Here is a 17172-nt window from a genome sequence, read left to right as displayed (position 1 = left end):
AGGGGCCCTGACCAGAGTGTTGGAGATGTTTATTTAAGGAAGATGTAATGCATTGGAACTATTTCAGTAACGATTTATTAGACTAAAACCTGAAATGGAGTGAATAGCCTTACATGGAAGGGTTGGACAAACTAGGCTTATACTCATGAGTTTAGAAAGTAAGAGGTGACATAATTAAAACAGATGATCTTGACAAGATGAATGTGGAAAGGATGTTTACAGTTGTGGGAGAATGTAGAACCAGAAGTCATTCATTAAAAACGAGGGATTTCCCATTTTCAGAGATGAAGGCAGATGTTTTATTTGCGGGTTGAGAGTCTTTGGTAGAAGCAGAGACCTTGAATACTTCTAAGGCAGGGTAGATGAATCCTTAAGGTGGTGGAAAGATATGCTGGTGGGGTAGATGTAGTGAGAGTTCCATGATTCTGTTCCACCATTCGATATGTTTACAGTTCAAAGGGCTGAATGGCTTACTCTCTTGTTCCTAATTGGTATATTTGTATATAAAAGCAGGTGATTGCTTCAGCAAATTAGTGTATGGAGGATAGTTTGTATTCCAATTGTGTATAATCCATCCCAGTCACTTGCAACAGTGGGATCTTGAGACATGATTGAAAGGAGATCTACCAAACCATCCCATTCTGGTTGGAATAGTCATGTCACTAATGTGCAGTTGGTTTCTAAGTACTCAGTGATGAAATGGGTGGTAAATTATGAGAAGTTGGTTGCTAATTTGAAAATGCAACGTAGCTATTCAAAGCATTTCCTTGTGTCGCATTTTCTTTTATATATTGACTGATTTATATAGATGTGTGTATGTGATCAACCAGCAGACTGTGTATAAATTTTGTCCTTCTTTAAACCAAACAATAGGATTTCAATATGGAAGATTTGTCTGATCTTGCGGTGTGTCGAAGACGAGAGTTGGAGCAATCTAGTAGCTCTGGATCCCAAACTCCAGAGTCTGAAAATTCTCAAGGTTGGTTGGCCTATTAATTTGTAGACAAGCAATGTTATTTCAAATTTTAATGATCCATTCATATTTTTTAGATATGTCTGGATTTCATTTTAACAAGGTCAGTCATGACCTTGAGTGACAGATTGCTGTCTAGAATTCAAAATGTCTTTTACTTTTCTAAATCATTTGTAGGATTTTGTTCATCACCTGGATAAAGTCAAATTGGTTATTCTAATTCTAGTTAGAATCTTGAGTTAGCCACCTGCCCCAGTGAAATTGCCTGAAATAGTTTTGAAACTCTTTGACTCAAAAATGCCATGAGTGACGATGCTGTCATTTTGAGGTTATGTCCTGGGTTTATTTGCTGTTGTTTTTATTTGGAAGAGGTTGTAAGGCAAAGGTACAGAGCTGTCTAAGAAAATTTTGAAAAGTTGAGACCTTGAGGTTTTTTAAAGTTGCTACAATGGAAACAGCCTGGGTGCAACCAGCTGTCTCAACCAGGCTTTCTATTATGTTTTTTAAACATATAGTTTTAGGTTTAATTTTAAGTAGAAGACTTTTGGAGTCTCAAAAGATTTGGAGGCTTCAGTGAATGTCTGTCTCCTAGCTGCGACTTTCTCTGAATTTTCTTAATGTTTGTTTTCTCCTCCTGGGTTGGAGAACTGTGTGTGAGAATCTGTCTGAATTTGTCTTTTTGCTAAGGGGTGCGTTTATGGGAATTTTGTGTGTTGGATCATTTAATTAGTAATAAGTACTGATCTGTTACTTGGTCAAGGTTTTTCCCAATAGCAGTTGTTCCATTTTCCTCTCTCCATTTGTTTGCATTTTAACTGTCGTGTTTTAATAAATTGTGTTTCGCTTGATGTGGAGTAGATTGACCAGTTGCACTGCGTCTGGAACACAGCACTTCACGTCTACCTTTTTAAAATAAGAAAGTTAAGGTCTTGACTACCTTGAGATACTGAGGGAGTCTGGTCTGGTCCATAACACATGAAACAACACAGAGCACTAGACTGATTTCGGAGCATATGCATTATTTTAAAAAACTTACAAAGAGCTGGAAAGTATGAATCTTGTCATTAAATGTCTATTACAATTAAGAGTTTGTAATTGCTTAAACTTCAGGTACTTGGAATTGGACAGAGTGTAGTAGTTACCAAAAAAGTGAGTGTGCAAAATGTTAAATAACTTGGCTAGTAAGGCTTTGAGTTAACACCTGAGGGTGTTACCCTAATGCTTCACTGCAACACTATCAGTCTTGTTAAAAATGTCACTCTCTGAGCTATTAAGTTGAGCGTGCAGATTAATGTTATTCTACTTTCAAACATGTTGCAATAATTAACTTTGTCATTAACAGAGTTTAGCACGGCCCAGGCATTATTGAAAATTACAAAGAATGATGATATTCCAGTGCTTGCTGATGTTCACGTAAAAGAAGTACTGGAGGTAAAAAGAAGAACCTGTCATGACAATGGTAAGTAACAGTACTGGTATCTGGTTGCAATATACAAATTCTTAGCCAAAAATAATTTTAAAGCACTGCAATAATTCAATGTTCTTGAATACTGCGAAGTTTATTTTTCTTTAATGTTTTGGAGGTTTTTTAGCAGCTAAGAGCAAAGCCCATTGAGAGTATTTATTTGGAATTTTACTATTGCTCCTTCATAATTGCTTCGATTCAAAGAAACCACTAGCTGCCCCAACATTTTGGGAATGGGTGGAATAAGAAGCTTTTTTCATTACTGAAATGTTGACTGTAACAACTTTTACAGAAGGAAAATAATTAGTAACTTTTTTCCTCTGATCTGCTTGCCTCTGCATAGGCTTGTGGTTTTTATACTTTTGAAAGAAAGTACTATTCTGATACTTTACACTTGCAGGACATTCCTTGGTCTGGGGCTTATTACACAGCGTGAAATCTAATGGTATCCAATATCTTTCTGTGAATACATTACTGGTGCTCTATCTGATTATGTGAGTATATATTGAATTACTTAAGGACTAAAATTTTAGAGCTGGTCATGATAGACAAATTTGATATAATTTGCACATATTGTCATATTAATCATTCTAGTACCTTTTTATCCCCAAGAAGGTAAACCTATCTAGTGAAATTTATTGTTGGCCTGAGACCTTAGTTGAGAGAAATTTTCAGAAAAAGAACTTAATCAGCATTACTGGCAATAGACTGGGTTCTACAACGAATGTCCTCCATCCTAGGAATTTTATGACAACTAAATGAATCAATTATAACTACACACAAAGCTGAAACAACCTGCATAAGTTAACCAATCTAACTTGGAATCCTAAATTAACAATTCTAAGACTTTGTGGTTTCTTGAGTAATTGGGTGTGAAACTATGATGTTTTTGTAATGAGTGCTATGTTACAGAGTATATGGTCAATCGAAGATGATTATAACATGCAGGAGGAAGTACCTTTTTGTCTCTATATTTATGTAAGATAGAGTTGTTGTCTTCCTCTGTGTAGTCAAAACATGACCTGAGCTGCCTTGTTGGCCATCACATTCTGCCTTAAAGAAATTTGCCATAGTTCTAAAAAATAATGTTTTTGTCAATTGATTGCTGTCGTGTAAGGTGGGATTTTTGATGCATCATGATGATCCCTTCTCAAAAAGATGAGTTGCGCAGTGAATGACCCAACAGGCATAAGGTGATTTGCATCTCCAAATGGTCTGCATGCCAGTGAAGAGCTTGCTCCTGACAACTTTAGGTTCTCTCGCACCCCTTTTTAATTGTGCTTTAAACATGACACCTGAGTTACTGGGCCTTGTGACTTCCTTCACAATCAGATGTACTGGATATCCTATTTGGCTCTTTATAATGTGGATTTCACCCCAACCTCAACTGCTAAATATTTTTGTCTTTGTATTGCCTGCAAGGGATCTGCTGTGTCTGGCCACTTATTCTAGACTCTAGGAGCAATGATCCTCTGTACTGAGCTATTCTAACTAAAAATCCTAATCTGAAAGCTCACGAAGGTGACTAGTGTGTGAGTAGTGGTAACTTCACACTTGTGTAGCCTTTCTGAAACTGGGGTTAAAGTTCAGTGAAGGAAGTTAGTGTTATGTCAGGTCTCTGGATGTTTGCTATTGCTGACATTGTGGTCAGCATTGTGTATGGGAGCTCCTGAGGAAGTAGCTGTTTTCCTTAGTCAACCTCTAGAGGAAGAATATCTGTTATTTTCTTTCCACTTTGGAGAGGGAACCACTTGCAAGAATGAACATAACGTGACAATTATGTTGCAGTTGGGTTTTCAATCTTTGCTTCATACTAAAGGAAGGATAATACTCAATGGAAACAACCTTTTCGATTGAAACATAGCGGTGAAGTGTAGTCTCAAAACAAAAGTTGGCTCTGTTAAAAATACTGAGCAAAGTGTAAAATATATTTCAGAAGTTGCATTAAAATGTAATTAAACGTTGGATCTAATTACTATTGAGAACTTCTTTTTGTAAATGTACCGAATTTATTACATGTTTGAAACTGTAACCGGTCACAGTTTTTGTGGAAATTGCCTTGTAGCAAGAAACAGAAACTGCTTCCTAAAGAACCATTTATTTTACAGAGTCATTGTGCTAGTTCTATCGTCCTTCTATATGGGCTTAAAAATAATTGCTTTGGAGCAGCGCCTAGCCTCTTTGGGAGCATTGCCAGAATACCATATGCATCACAAGGAGTAAGTCATCTCATTTGGTTGGCTAAGCAGTTTATTTGCTGTGATTTTTGTAATTGAGCTTTTAAATGGTTAAACTGCAGTGACTTTAAGCATGACTAAAGTCTGGTGAGCTGTTTTGTCTGTTCGTCACCTCCCATATTTTAATCGTAAGCCTCACTGCTTAATGTAAGAATTGGTGAGAGTGATTATTTCCAGCACCTTGTTTTTCAATGCCTTAATTACAGAAGACCTCAAGGTGACCCACCCTCAAATACAGCTGGCAAATTTTTCTGTTTAGAATCCATTTTGAAATGTGCATTCTTAAAAACTTAATGAGCCAAACGGCTGTATTTCAGACTTTTGCCATCAGCCGTGAGCTAAAATATGGTGTTACCTTGTCAGGTATGCCACCTGGAATTGAGCTGTACATTCATTAACTGCCTGTGCTGAGTTGGTCAGTCTCTGCAAGGTTACTGCACAGCCTTGTAATTGTATTCATGGGAAATGGAGCAGGTTGCGTCTATGGGAAAGTTCCAGCTTGTGACCTGGCCTCCCACTGGAACAGTCTGCTTGGTGAGATACTAGTGTGAAACTACTGATGCTGAGGAATCATTCATAAACAGAAGCTTCTGTGCTGGGAAGGAAACCAATCTAAGAAACATCACACAATTGATTTCAATAAAGGCATTTAGTCAAAAATCTAGCAAACGTGTTCTTGGCCACATGCCTGTCACAGATGAAAATTTGTTCATCTGACACTGCAATTCATTTGACAGTTTATAATCTTGTGCACTGACGAGTCACCCTGTCCTTTTTAAATCTGTAGTTAGCCACATTCCTCCCAATCTCTACCCATCTGCAGCTGCCCATCCTCCTGTGCTTTCCATTTTTGAATACAGGCCTTAATTTGCTCCTAAATTCCCACTGCCTCAGACCCCTGTGGTTTCAGTAATCTAGATCCCATTCTTTGAAATTCCCTCTTTTCACACCCTTCCTCAATTCCAGAAATTGTCTTCTTATAATCCATCTCTTTAACTTAACATTTTGGTCACTTGTGGATAGCTTGGAATGTTTTCCTAAATGTATAGTGATGGAAATCACTCCGGACAGTGTAGAAGATTCCAGGAATATCCCAAGACAGGCTGGTACCAGTAAATGGAGAAGAACATGGCAAAAAGAGGCTATCTGTTGGGTCTGACCAATGACTAATTATGATTAGTTTCCTTTATTCTCTTCCTTGCTCTTTCCTGCATGCCACGTGCTTAGGAGACCCTACCCCCCTCAAATCTGCTCAATACTAACCGTTGCTTTGTGACCAGCCTGTTCCTTCTCCCTCCACCAAAAGGAGTCTGCTCTCTCCACAGCACCACTCCAGACTTTATTACACATTCCAACTTAACATTAAACCTCTGTGTCCCCAGACTGAGACTCATTTCTGAATCTCTGACCATTTTGTTCTGCACTACTTCAGGATTCCTCCCTAGCAAATGCTAGTTTTCCAAATCTGATGTGTCTCAATTTATGGATCTTTGGTTGTTTCTCCTGTTAGCAAATTCAGAGTCTTTTTTAAACCTCCCCTGGCTTGTGTACTTGACATTCCTTGAGTTGTTTTTCTTGTTCCACAATCTCAAACACCCACCCCTTGTCTGAACTGCCAGTGTTTATAAAATCTGATCCACGCAAAGAATGCCACAGGAATTTTGTTTGCAATTTCTGAAACCTTGAACTATTGCGATTGGATGGAAATAAAGGCAAAACAAAGCAACTTGCAGTATGGCAGGTTTGAAAATGCAGAGTTTCTATTTAAATTTCTTTTTTTAATAATGAGAGTCATGGCACATTTTCATTCATAGGTTAACTTGAAATGGCCATATTTCTATAACATTATAAGCTTATCATTGGAGAAGGTATTTTCTCATTCTCAATGTTGTTTGATCTAAAACACTTGCATCAAATAAGGTGCATGTATTGTATGCCCTTATGACTCTTCAGCAGAATTACCTAAACTGATACAGGACACTTCCATCAAACCACATTGGCAAAATTTTGTAAAGCTTGGATTTCATCAGGATCAACAACTTCTGTTTCAATAACCAGACGAATCTGTTACATTGACTACGTATTATATCCTTGCTGAATAAATATGTGAACTTGAGGGGTGAGTAGGTGTAGATTATTCAGATCTTTTGAAGCCAGTTGTATAATTTGATAAGAAAACGATTGATCAGATTTTGACCTTGCCTGTCCACGCCCTGTAAAATTTGACTCCCTCATTAGTCAAGACTCTATCTAACACAGCATTTTAAAATACCCTCCCTCCACTGCTCACTGTGGAAGAGAATTCCAGATACCTGACCTTGTAGTGGGTGAGGCGGAATCTTTGTCTTCATCTTAAACAAGACCCCTCTTACTTTCCGATTGGACATGCACAATAACTTTTATGGTTCGTGAATTGGGTCTGTCAGGTTAAATCATATGATGCTTTTCTATTATTTTTTTGACAAAGTAGGCAAGATACATATTTTCCCACATGGTAATCTGTTTGCCCACACACTCTCTTTGCAGATCCCTTGTATCCTGTTCACCCAAATTTCCTAACTTTTATGATCATCAAATTTTAGCAACCATACTTTCGATCCCCTTTATCCAAGTTGTTGATGTTAATGTAGCTTATTTAAGAAGTTGAGGCTCAGCACTGCTTGTGGTGTTGTGTCAAATGACCACCACATCAACAGGTTTGCATCTATCACCATTTCTTCCCCAAGGGATTTCAACATGCTTTCCCTTTCTCAAACTATGTTGCTGCTACCTGCTTGCATTAAGGTTTAATAATATCCTGCTGTAAAATTCATAATAGCATCTAACATTTTCCTAGGACAGTTGTCATGCTGTATGGTTTGTAGTTTCCTGCTTTATTTCCCCTCTATTTTCAGGTTATTTTGTTATCTGTAGCTCTGAATTAATAGAATGAATATAAGCTCTTCTCAGATTTTGAGCTTTTGACCTTCAGTTCTGTTTGCTTTTTATTTGTTAATTCAATGATTAATTTCTTCTGGTTTTATACAGCTCTTTTGCTCATCGTGACATGGGATTACAGTTCCACGTGAATACAGATCTCATCTACGATGAATTGTCAGAAAATCTTGCAAAATTGGAAAAGGTGATTTTGGAATTTATTCAAAACCTATAAATAATGCCATACAGTAACAATGTACATTGTGAGAATTCTCATTAGAGTTGGTGGTTTTAACCTCTCCATAATTCTGAGTGTTAAGATTTTGGAAAAATAATAATTTGGCTGATCAGTTAGTTAGTTAGATTCTGCACAAGAGATGTGAGCACATGCAATGAATACAATCAGAATAGAAGTAAGATGATGTGAAAGCTTAGTGAGTGTACAATGCGGATAGTTGGACAAAATTGGTTAGGGTTCCAATTTCTGGTAAATAGATATTGGACACAATAGAAAGTAGATTTCAACCTTACTGTAAATATAATACTGACATTGGTTAAATGAAATGCTTAATTGGAGATGCTTATTGTAATATCCCAACTCAGTACCTATGTCAGAAATGCTTTTTGAAGAGAGCAAGAAAAGAAGCCTATGGTAGGTGGAAACATGTATACATCAGTGAACTGTAAATGAGTTACTTATTTGCCTACTCAAAATATTCATTTGTCTTTTTCTTTTCTAACTATCTTTTCGAAGAGTTGACTTACTTTGGCTTTCATAAAAATTGACCTGATTTTAGCAACGAACTGTGTCTCTATCCAATACTTGTAGGAGGTGATTTGCACAATTTGCAATCTCATTATGGACCAATGTTCATGGAAAGCGTATCTCTGGGAAAATAATGCTAGCTGAGAAAAGAGTAAGAGTAAGAGTGAGTTGTCTGCCAATATACTTATTAACCTGACAGCGGTTGTAAGAAAATGCTGCAGCCTTTCATTAGGGATGTGTTGCTGCTTTAATTGCAGCTCACAAACAGCAAGTTGCACTTAAAGGACTGTGACCGCTGTTGCTGAATGTGCAGAGCTTGTATTTTAAAGTTAAATTTAACAAATTGGAGTGTATATCACATGTCAAAATTGCCACCACCTGCTGAACAAGTGTAGATGGCCAACTACGCATGTGCAGATGGCACCAGTGATTCTTGGCATTCACAACTTTTGCCTAGGCTCTGAAACAACAAGATTGTTGCAACTTGCAACAAATCACAGGGGGAACGTCCCTGTTTGTTCTCAAAGCTACCATGTATCTCAGACAGAACTGCTAGAAAATAATCCGTGTTTTGTCCTATGTTAATTTTCAATCAAAATCACTTCACTTCAAATTAATTAAGCCAAATACTGTACATGCTGATGGTTAATACTTGTCCTTTTGCTATCTGTCAAACCAAAAGTACATTGTAGATATTTCACTTGACATCTTTTTGCACATGTGCAATTTGTGCCACCTAGTGGTAGCTTTTAAATAATTCCCAGACTCAGTAAATCTGGTATGAGCAAAACTTGCCAGACTCGTAGGTTAAATTGAAATGGTCATATCTTTACATTTTATTTGCCTTTATCCTGGGAAAAGGTGGATAGAAAATTATGAATCGAGGTGGCACAGTCTGGGAAGGGAAACATGTTTGTCAACTCCGAGGTTTTTAAGGATACAACTATCTGGTAGATAACAGAAGTGGATATAGTGTACTCGTATTTTCAAGACATGTTCACAAATATGCCATAAGATTATTGCACAGGATTAGCATTCGTGAGATTGGGATAATACATTAGTCACATTTATTTTGAGAAGCTTTTGCTGGTAGTGGTGTTGGTGGCAGTGTGCTCCTGGCAAGGGGTTTATTTGTTGGCCAGTCACTGCCCTTGAGAGGGCGGTAGTTTGCCTGCTTCTCAAACCACTGCATATCTCTCCAGCCAAAAGTAGGTACACCCACAGCTGTTAAGAAGGGAATTCCAAGACTGTGACCTAGTGACAGAGGAACAGTGATATATTTGCAAGTCAAGATGGTGTGTGGCTTCAAGGGGAGCTTGAAGATGAGTGTTCCTTGGATCTACCTTCCTTGAACTTCTAGGAAGCAGAGATTGCAGGTGTGAAAGTTGCTTTGAATGAGTCTTGGTGAGACGTAAGGCTAACATGTAGGTAGAATCTCCTTCCACTGGCTGGTTTGTAGCAGGAGTAGACAGACTTTGGATATCAGGAGGTGCATTACTTGCCACTTGTCTCTGACCAGCTACTTTTAGTCATGGTATTTATATGGCACATCCAGTATGGTTCACTTTCTGTCAGTGGTTAACCAATGAAGAAATGAGATTTTCCAAGTTGGTGAAAATTGTCAGATTTTCCACCCAAGGATTTAACAGCGAAATGAAGTCTCGCCAGTGAGCGCTAACCTGCCAATGTGTATCTCATAGTTACAGAATCTCAACCTTTTTCTCCCCCATGCAATTTTCTGTTCTTGTACATGAGTGAGAGAAGCCCAATTTCTGAAATGAAAGTGAATGCAGGCACCTGGCACTGCTTACTCCACCAGGCCCCCATTCTGGGCCTGAGATGCTGGGCCATGCTCCATGAGCTGTGCCCACCTGTACACCAAATCCACTGAAGTTGGTGTTGAACATGCTTCAGTCTCACCACATCGAGGCACATCTCTGCACTTATGATATAGTTCACCACTTTAAGCTTTACAGCTCACCAGCACTTTGATTACAATACTGCCCCAGGTTGCCTTATGTACAGGGACCATCCCTCGCTTCATGCATTGGAGCGGGCTGTGTCTCTGGGCTCTTCAGTTTGTTTTAACGCTCACTCGTTTTTGCATCTACTTGGTCACAGCTCCTCCACCTTGCTTTTTCAGTTTTTACTTGCAGGACTTCTGTCTTGTCACTTTTGCACAGTCAAAAACCCAGACTGCCTGCCAGTGGGGATAAGTCAAGGATATGTGACTGTATGGCACCATGCTATAATCACCTCACAGCTACACCTTGTGCTGGCAGTTTACGTGGCAGACAGGCTGGGTGTGCTTCAGCCAAATGCCATGTCTCAAATTCTTAGGGGAAACAGTCCTCAGTCAATTCTAAGAGGACTGTCAGTCAGGGAACACTGACACACATAGATTTCAGTTCAGGTGCTTAGATGTGGTCTATTGGCTGCTTCTCCAGTATTTCCTCCAGTGGTTGACTTGTGCTGCATTTTAGAAGAAGATCTACTATGTCAAAAGTCGATATGTAAGAATTCCATGAACAACCTCGTTAAAGTCTGTCTCCTGCTGGCTGGAGAAAACCACTAAATTGTGTGGGTTGTGAATGCTGACTACTCACCTTACTAGTGACAATTTTTGATACTCCCAGTGTGTAAGCTTGTTGGAACTGTGTCCAATGGATGGAGCTACTGTAATGGTTCTCATCACTGGACAACAAAGGTGTGGAAACAACTGGGGAGAAAGAAATAAGGAACAAACCTAGAACCAGCAACAGCCTCAGCAGCTAGCAAAGTGGCCTCCACATTGGGAAGTTGCATCAGAGGTTCTTCTCGGGATGCAGAGGAAGTACCGGAGACCCTAGAGTCTACTGTCCTCAATGCTTTTGCCTTTTCCTTCAGATTTACAGGACACAGTGCGCACTGAGTGTCTCAAGGCACCATTTCAGAATGGTCATCAGCTGAAGCAGAAATTGTGACTTGAAGGAATGGTAACCATCATCTTGCAGTAGCCTTTAATGGCCAGCATCCTGCCCCACCACCGTTCAGGCCACTATACATTATAACCTGTTGCCTTGAGAGCACAGTTTCGTAACACAGCTGACTTCTTGATTGAAAAAATGCTCCTTTCCATCAATGCTCATGTCATCTGAGGTCATTGGTACCACATCCTGGAAGTTTGCACCGCACCCTGGAAGCTGCCATGATGCATGGTGCCTGTATCATTAAGAATGTGTTTTGCATCACTTCAAAAGGCTGAACACCATGCAGGAATGGCTACTGGGGTTACCTCTTTAAAAACTATATCATGCTGATTTTTTAACACCAACCTCCTCCTGGTCTTTCGTGGAGCAGATGACTAATTCCTGTGAAAGGGAGTTAGGGCGACCTCCTCAGTGCTTTCCCAGAGTGTGTCACATAATCTTCACTGCACCATATGAAACTGGAGCAGACAAAGGAATGCAATGGAGAATGAAGAGCTGGGAGAGCAGCAACAGTCTTCCAAGAAGAAAGTTGAGCAGGAGGAGCTGTCATCTTCTATCTGATTATGATGTAGTGTTGGGTACCACAAGCCAGGCACTACATAATTGATACCTAGTTCCCATAGATCTCAGTGAGGTTTGTAGAGACTGGATTTTGTTTTATTTCTGTATTTTTGATTGTGGACTGAAATGGGAAACTGGCCACTGTCTTTTTAAAGCAAAAACAGATTGTGGAAGGGATTATGCTATTTTTACAATGAGTTTCTGAAACTCGCTTTCTTAGTTATGTCTTTGTTCTAGCAGTGGAGAAGGTGTTGTAGATGGGCTGGCATGGGGGGGGTGGGGGGGGTGGTGTGGGGGGAGGTGAGCAAAGTGAGATTTTTGCCAGCAACAAGTAACTGGTTGGTTGATTTGTGGATAATGAAGGCTTTCAGCCTGACCAACTGTCATCTGGCTTTTGGGAAACTGAGCAGCTTGTGGGTGTGATTGATACTGGCAGGAGCCTTTGGGCAACTGCAAGGGCAGGTGGTGCAGCTAGCTTTCCAGTGAAGTACCTAAACTGGCGTCCTTCAGGCTTTTATCTTCCCTCACCATTTGCTACAAATCTATGGCCACTAACCAGTAACAAGTAGATAACTTTGCTATTAATGTACCAATCACCTGTGCCTCCTGTAAACAGGTGAAAAAGGATCTGGAAAAGAAATTTAAAGAATAGCTAGTCCTGGCTAGCAAAAGGTTCATCTCGGCAAACCCTGCAGATTGGCGCTCTTGAACTGCTTTCCCAGTTTATCTTTCTCTTTCATCCATAACTCCTCTGTTTTTAGCTATTTACTTTATCAGAGTATTGTAAGGATCTTGGACTTATAGCTAGTATTGTTTATATGGCAATAGTTTGTGGTTCATTGGCATCCATTTATTTCTACTAAAAAGTAATTCTAGTCAGTGACAGAAACCTGGTTCATATTTGCCGCTAACCTGAGTCAATCAGCCAGATAAGAAGGGAATTTTGTGTTCTTTGATTAAAGTCTTTAACTTCGGCAACTCTGTGGGATAGCTTAATGTTTAGCATTCTACCGCAGTGAGACCTGACCACTGAAGTGATAATGAATTGAATTTGCTGTTTGTCAGAAGGTAGGCAGCCCCTGTTCACTCCAAGAAGCGGGCAAAGCCTTTATTTCTTCTGTTTTTTTTGGTTTTTCTTTGCTTTTTCTGTTTACTAAAGACCAACGGTCAAGTGTTTCTAAACTTTCCAACGTCTGCTCCATAGTCAACAATGACAAGATGTCATTGCTATGCTGGGCATTAGGGGAAGAGTGGCAGCCCTTTAAGATGGAGTTCTAACATGGGATGACACATAAGAGGTAGCTTCATTCTGGCAGCTACAGTGGCAGTGACAACTTTCCATCAAACTTCCTGAAATTGCCTGAGCTTATTGCGTCTAACAATTTAGCCCATTGTTTTGTAACAAATATATAGTTTTTGTTTTAAATACAACAAATTTAGAACTTTTGAGAGGGAGAGGAAACCTGGAGCAAAAGTTGTCGAGGTCGAAGGAGTTTCTGGTGAGTAGGGCCAGTGAACTGCAATCTGTGCCACAAGACATGGAGGAGGGAAGGAGATGCTGCATCTCCCAGAGGCTGCAAATTTAACAGAGCACACCACACCTTGGCAAGGTTGAAGAGACAAATTAGGTTTTGGGCATAGATAAGAATTTGCAAATGTGGATAGGAATTTTAAATTCAATGCCTTTTTGCATTTGATCTTTGCAAATTGCAGATATCTGTCACCCATTACTCATACTGTATTTCTCTGTTAATAATGAGTGCTGATCTCCATAAACACGTACCTCTACAAAATATTTAAAACCAAAGGAAAATTGATATGATGGAAACAAACTAAATGGATCACTTTTTGGAATTCAGCTTGTATACTTGCTGCTTTTTGTTTGTAAAGACCTTTTTTGAGAAGTAATTTTTTTTAAATGTGCTAGAATTTCCCTCTGCATGTGAATTTCTCAAAATCTTTACGTTGAATTTTCAGATCCAGAAAAATCTACAAAAGCTTCTAGAAGGAAATGAATGAGGCGCTCTACTTCGCGATCGTCAGTATGTTTTGTTCTCACCAAGGTCATACATCTCTGGAATGTAATGTGAACTCTGCAGGACAGGGTGCAGGATTGTTTAAGTTTCAATCGTGTGTTTCTCAGAATTCTGCACAGTCTTATTTCTAAGGAAATATGCAAATAATAAAGTATCTGTGCAATAATGACCAAAAATGCTTTATCTAACAATTTAATATTACACTTGTTTTTGGAAAATGAGATTTGTAGTGGTTATATAGATGAAATCAATTTTTGAAAAGTGGTCTAATCATTTGATTCTAAAGCACTCCATAATCTAAAAGCTATTAGAATATTTTGTGTAAAACATATGTTGACCATGTGTATGATCTCCTTGCCCAATAGTCTGATTATTATAAAATAGTTACGCTGTCTGGAATGTGGGGTTTTTAACTTTTTTTGGTATCTTAGCACAGTCATAGGCAAAATCTGGCAAAGGTGATCAAGCAACTTGCAGATTTTCCTTCTAGGCAACAAAATTAGGTAAACACAGTCCTCCCCAACAAATTTTTATCTTTGCACCATGGCCAGATATTGCTTTACCCAAAAGCTAAAGATGAAAGTTTGCCCCACTGGCCAACAAAGGGGCTGCATTCATGACTCTAGAAGGACTATATGCTCATGTGAGTGAATTTATAACTGCTTTGTGATCTGATACAATTTATATAAAATGCAATTGTATTCTTTTAAACCATTTCTATGAAATGATTTCTCACTTGAAATTCTGTAAATAAAATTCTCATGCTAAAAGAATTTGTACTATTTCTAGAGGTAACTTGGCAAAAACTATTTAATGTGGTTCATATTTAAACCATACTGATTCTGCTCTAGTAACTATACTTAAATGGTACTAAATATTAAAATATAATTTTTTCTTATCTACATCACCTATTTGTGGGATCTGAAAAAATACTTGCCACTTTTATTTCGCCCATTTCTTGTAGCAAGACATCTTAATTTGTATATAATTACTAGTTTTTTAATGTAGAAATGAGAATTGGAAAAAACCCTTCAAAGTAAAATGTTTGAACATTGACATACCTCTGTTTCAAAAAGAAAGTACCTCCAGGAATTTGCCGTACTTAGTGCAGGCTGTTCCCAGGGATACTCTCAGCATCAACTGCACCAGGAGAACGCTTGATGCTTTTGGTCTGCCTGAAACTTCTGTGAACCACCTCAATTTGCAGAGTTGTTCTGTACAAAATATTGCAGATTAGCACATTCAACAGTCAAAGATTACATGCTGAGTGATGTGCTAGAATTTGAGGTAACCATTGCAGAGGTGCAAGGTTGCTGTCTCAAGTCTTTTGGCCACAGTTTACTGAGGGGCTGGAAATTGTAATTCCCCCCCCCCCCCCCCCCGGTGCTGTCGACCTTGTGGGGGGGGAAATGTACTTTATGCTCTAAGTCAAAAGTATCAAAGGTATTCTGGTACCTTGGTGATCATGTTATGTCAGGAAATTCCTTGATTACACTTGCTGCAGTTTGCCATTTGAATTATTTTTGGCTGTATGTGTGATATGAAATGTATTTGCTAAATGAGGACTATTGAGGTTAAATTTGCAAATCTGCAGTATTCAGATTTTTGTTTTCTTTTGCTTAACCACAAAATTTATAAAGCTTTTTTCTTTTAAATGGAGGGAAAAGAAAGTCAGCATCTGCTAGAGGAGCAAGAAGGTAAGAACTTGAAGACAGGCAGTCAGAAACAGCTAAATTCATTGAAGCTGATTTGTAGTGGAACAAAATCCAAATCCAAGGAAAGGAAGCTCATTTTGAGGCTGTGATAGGCTGTTATTGTCTTTTCTATTAAAATTTGGCATAACTTTACTGCCAATTTGCACATTGAGTTTTAATTTGTGTAGCTTTCTATGTATGTATTAATGATTGCAGGACAGGCGATGTCAACACTGCACCATGTGGGAGCCCCTTTTATCACCCAGTGATCCATGTTAGCAGTATTTTGAAGATGAGTAGCTTCAGCTTTAGTGTTTTGAGGTGGAGGCTGAACTACATACTCATCAGGAATGGGGAAAATTGCTTGGATTCTTTGTCAGGAAACAGTCACCCCACTTCGGATAAGGTCATCCTATCTGGGTCAGTAGTCTAGGACAGTGTGATGCAACTGAGTGACACAGGTATGGGGACCCAGAGGGCAAGACTGTCAGCCTCTGCGATAGATAGGTTTGAGGTTCTCTCAGCTTGTTTGGATGAAAGCAGGGGCTACAGGGGCTGAGCTAACTGACCATGGCTCTGTGGTACAGGAAGCCATTCAAGTTGTTTGGGGGGGTGGGGGTGTGCAGGTGGTCAGGCATCAAGCAATGTAGCAGGCAATAGTATTTTGAAAGGCATTTACACAGTTCACTGCAACCACCCAGTGCCAGGGTTTAGTACATCTGCTCAGGGCTGAAAAGGAACTTGTAGTGGCACAGGGAGGACCTGGTGAGCCATGTAGGTTTCAATGGCATGGGTAGAAAGTTGGCCGGGGAGGGTGCGAAGGTTCTGCTTAGAAGGTATGAGGAGCTAGGCACCAAATTTTAAGTAGAATTGAACATGGTTCAGGTAATCCAGCAAATTAGTAATTGTTCTTTTTAAAATGTAGCTCAAAGACTGGTGCAAGAGAAGTAGGTGCCAGTTTCTGGGCTGCTAGCACCTGTACTAAGAGGTTGAACTATTGGGATGAGCTACACCTGAACCTTTGCTGGGGCCAGTGTTCTTGGGAACTGCATAACTAATCACTTGGAGAGGATTTTGAGCTAAATACTGGTGGCAAGAGATCAAATGTGAATAGTCGTGGTATATCAAACAGTGTATAGAAGGAGAGAGGAAATCAGAAATATGGAAAATGAAGCTCAAAGGGCAGGAAGGGACAGGAAAAATAGGAATCTACCAGCAATCAAAATGAAATGTTACCACTTTTAAAGAATAATCTGAAAGCCCTCTGTATTATAAGGTAAACAAATTGATAGGTATAGAAGTAAAATCTGATGGCCATTGCAATGATGTAGCTGAGGCATGACAAGGACTGGCTCCTAAATATTGAGCTATATATGAAATTCAAAAGCATTATCTTTCTACTTGTGGTTAGCTTACTAATCAAATATAATAGTAAATAAGAAAAAAGTAGTACAGTATTTGTCTTCACCATACAAAACAAAAATCCAGTAATAGCTGTAAATCAGGAAATGAAAGGGAAAGAGCAAACAAATTAGTGCGGTAGGCTGACACATCT

The 17172-nt window shown here is 39.1% G+C and overlaps 1 protein-coding gene across 2 annotated transcripts in view; it reads left to right on the top strand.

The window, feature by feature from the left end:
* LOC125451057 (GRAM domain-containing protein 2B) overlaps positions 1-14751 on the top strand; it is a 54697-nt gene extending 39946 nt beyond the window's left edge. Inside the window, exons 9-14 of one of the 2 annotated variants that reach the window (XM_048527758.2) lie at positions 874-979; positions 2316-2432; positions 2839-2932; positions 4547-4657; positions 7703-7796; positions 13865-14751. In XM_048527758.2, the coding sequence (XP_048383715.1) occupies positions 874-979; positions 2316-2432; positions 2839-2932; positions 4547-4657; positions 7703-7796; positions 13865-13906 (564 nt within the window). In that variant the 3' untranslated portion in view covers positions 13907-14751. The remainder of the gene's footprint in view (positions 1-873; positions 980-2315; positions 2433-2838; positions 2933-4546; positions 4658-7702; positions 7797-13864) is intronic. The other variant, XM_048527757.2, reaches the window with a different exon arrangement.
* Positions 14752-17172: the final 2421 nt, after the last annotated feature.

Source organism: Stegostoma tigrinum, chromosome 3 (assembly GCF_030684315.1).
Source record: "Stegostoma tigrinum isolate sSteTig4 chromosome 3, sSteTig4.hap1, whole genome shotgun sequence".
Lineage (NCBI taxonomy): Eukaryota > Metazoa > Chordata > Chondrichthyes > Orectolobiformes > Stegostomatidae > Stegostoma > Stegostoma tigrinum.
Note: the sequence above shows the minus strand (reverse complement) of the source record. Positions and strands in the feature narration are given on the sequence as shown.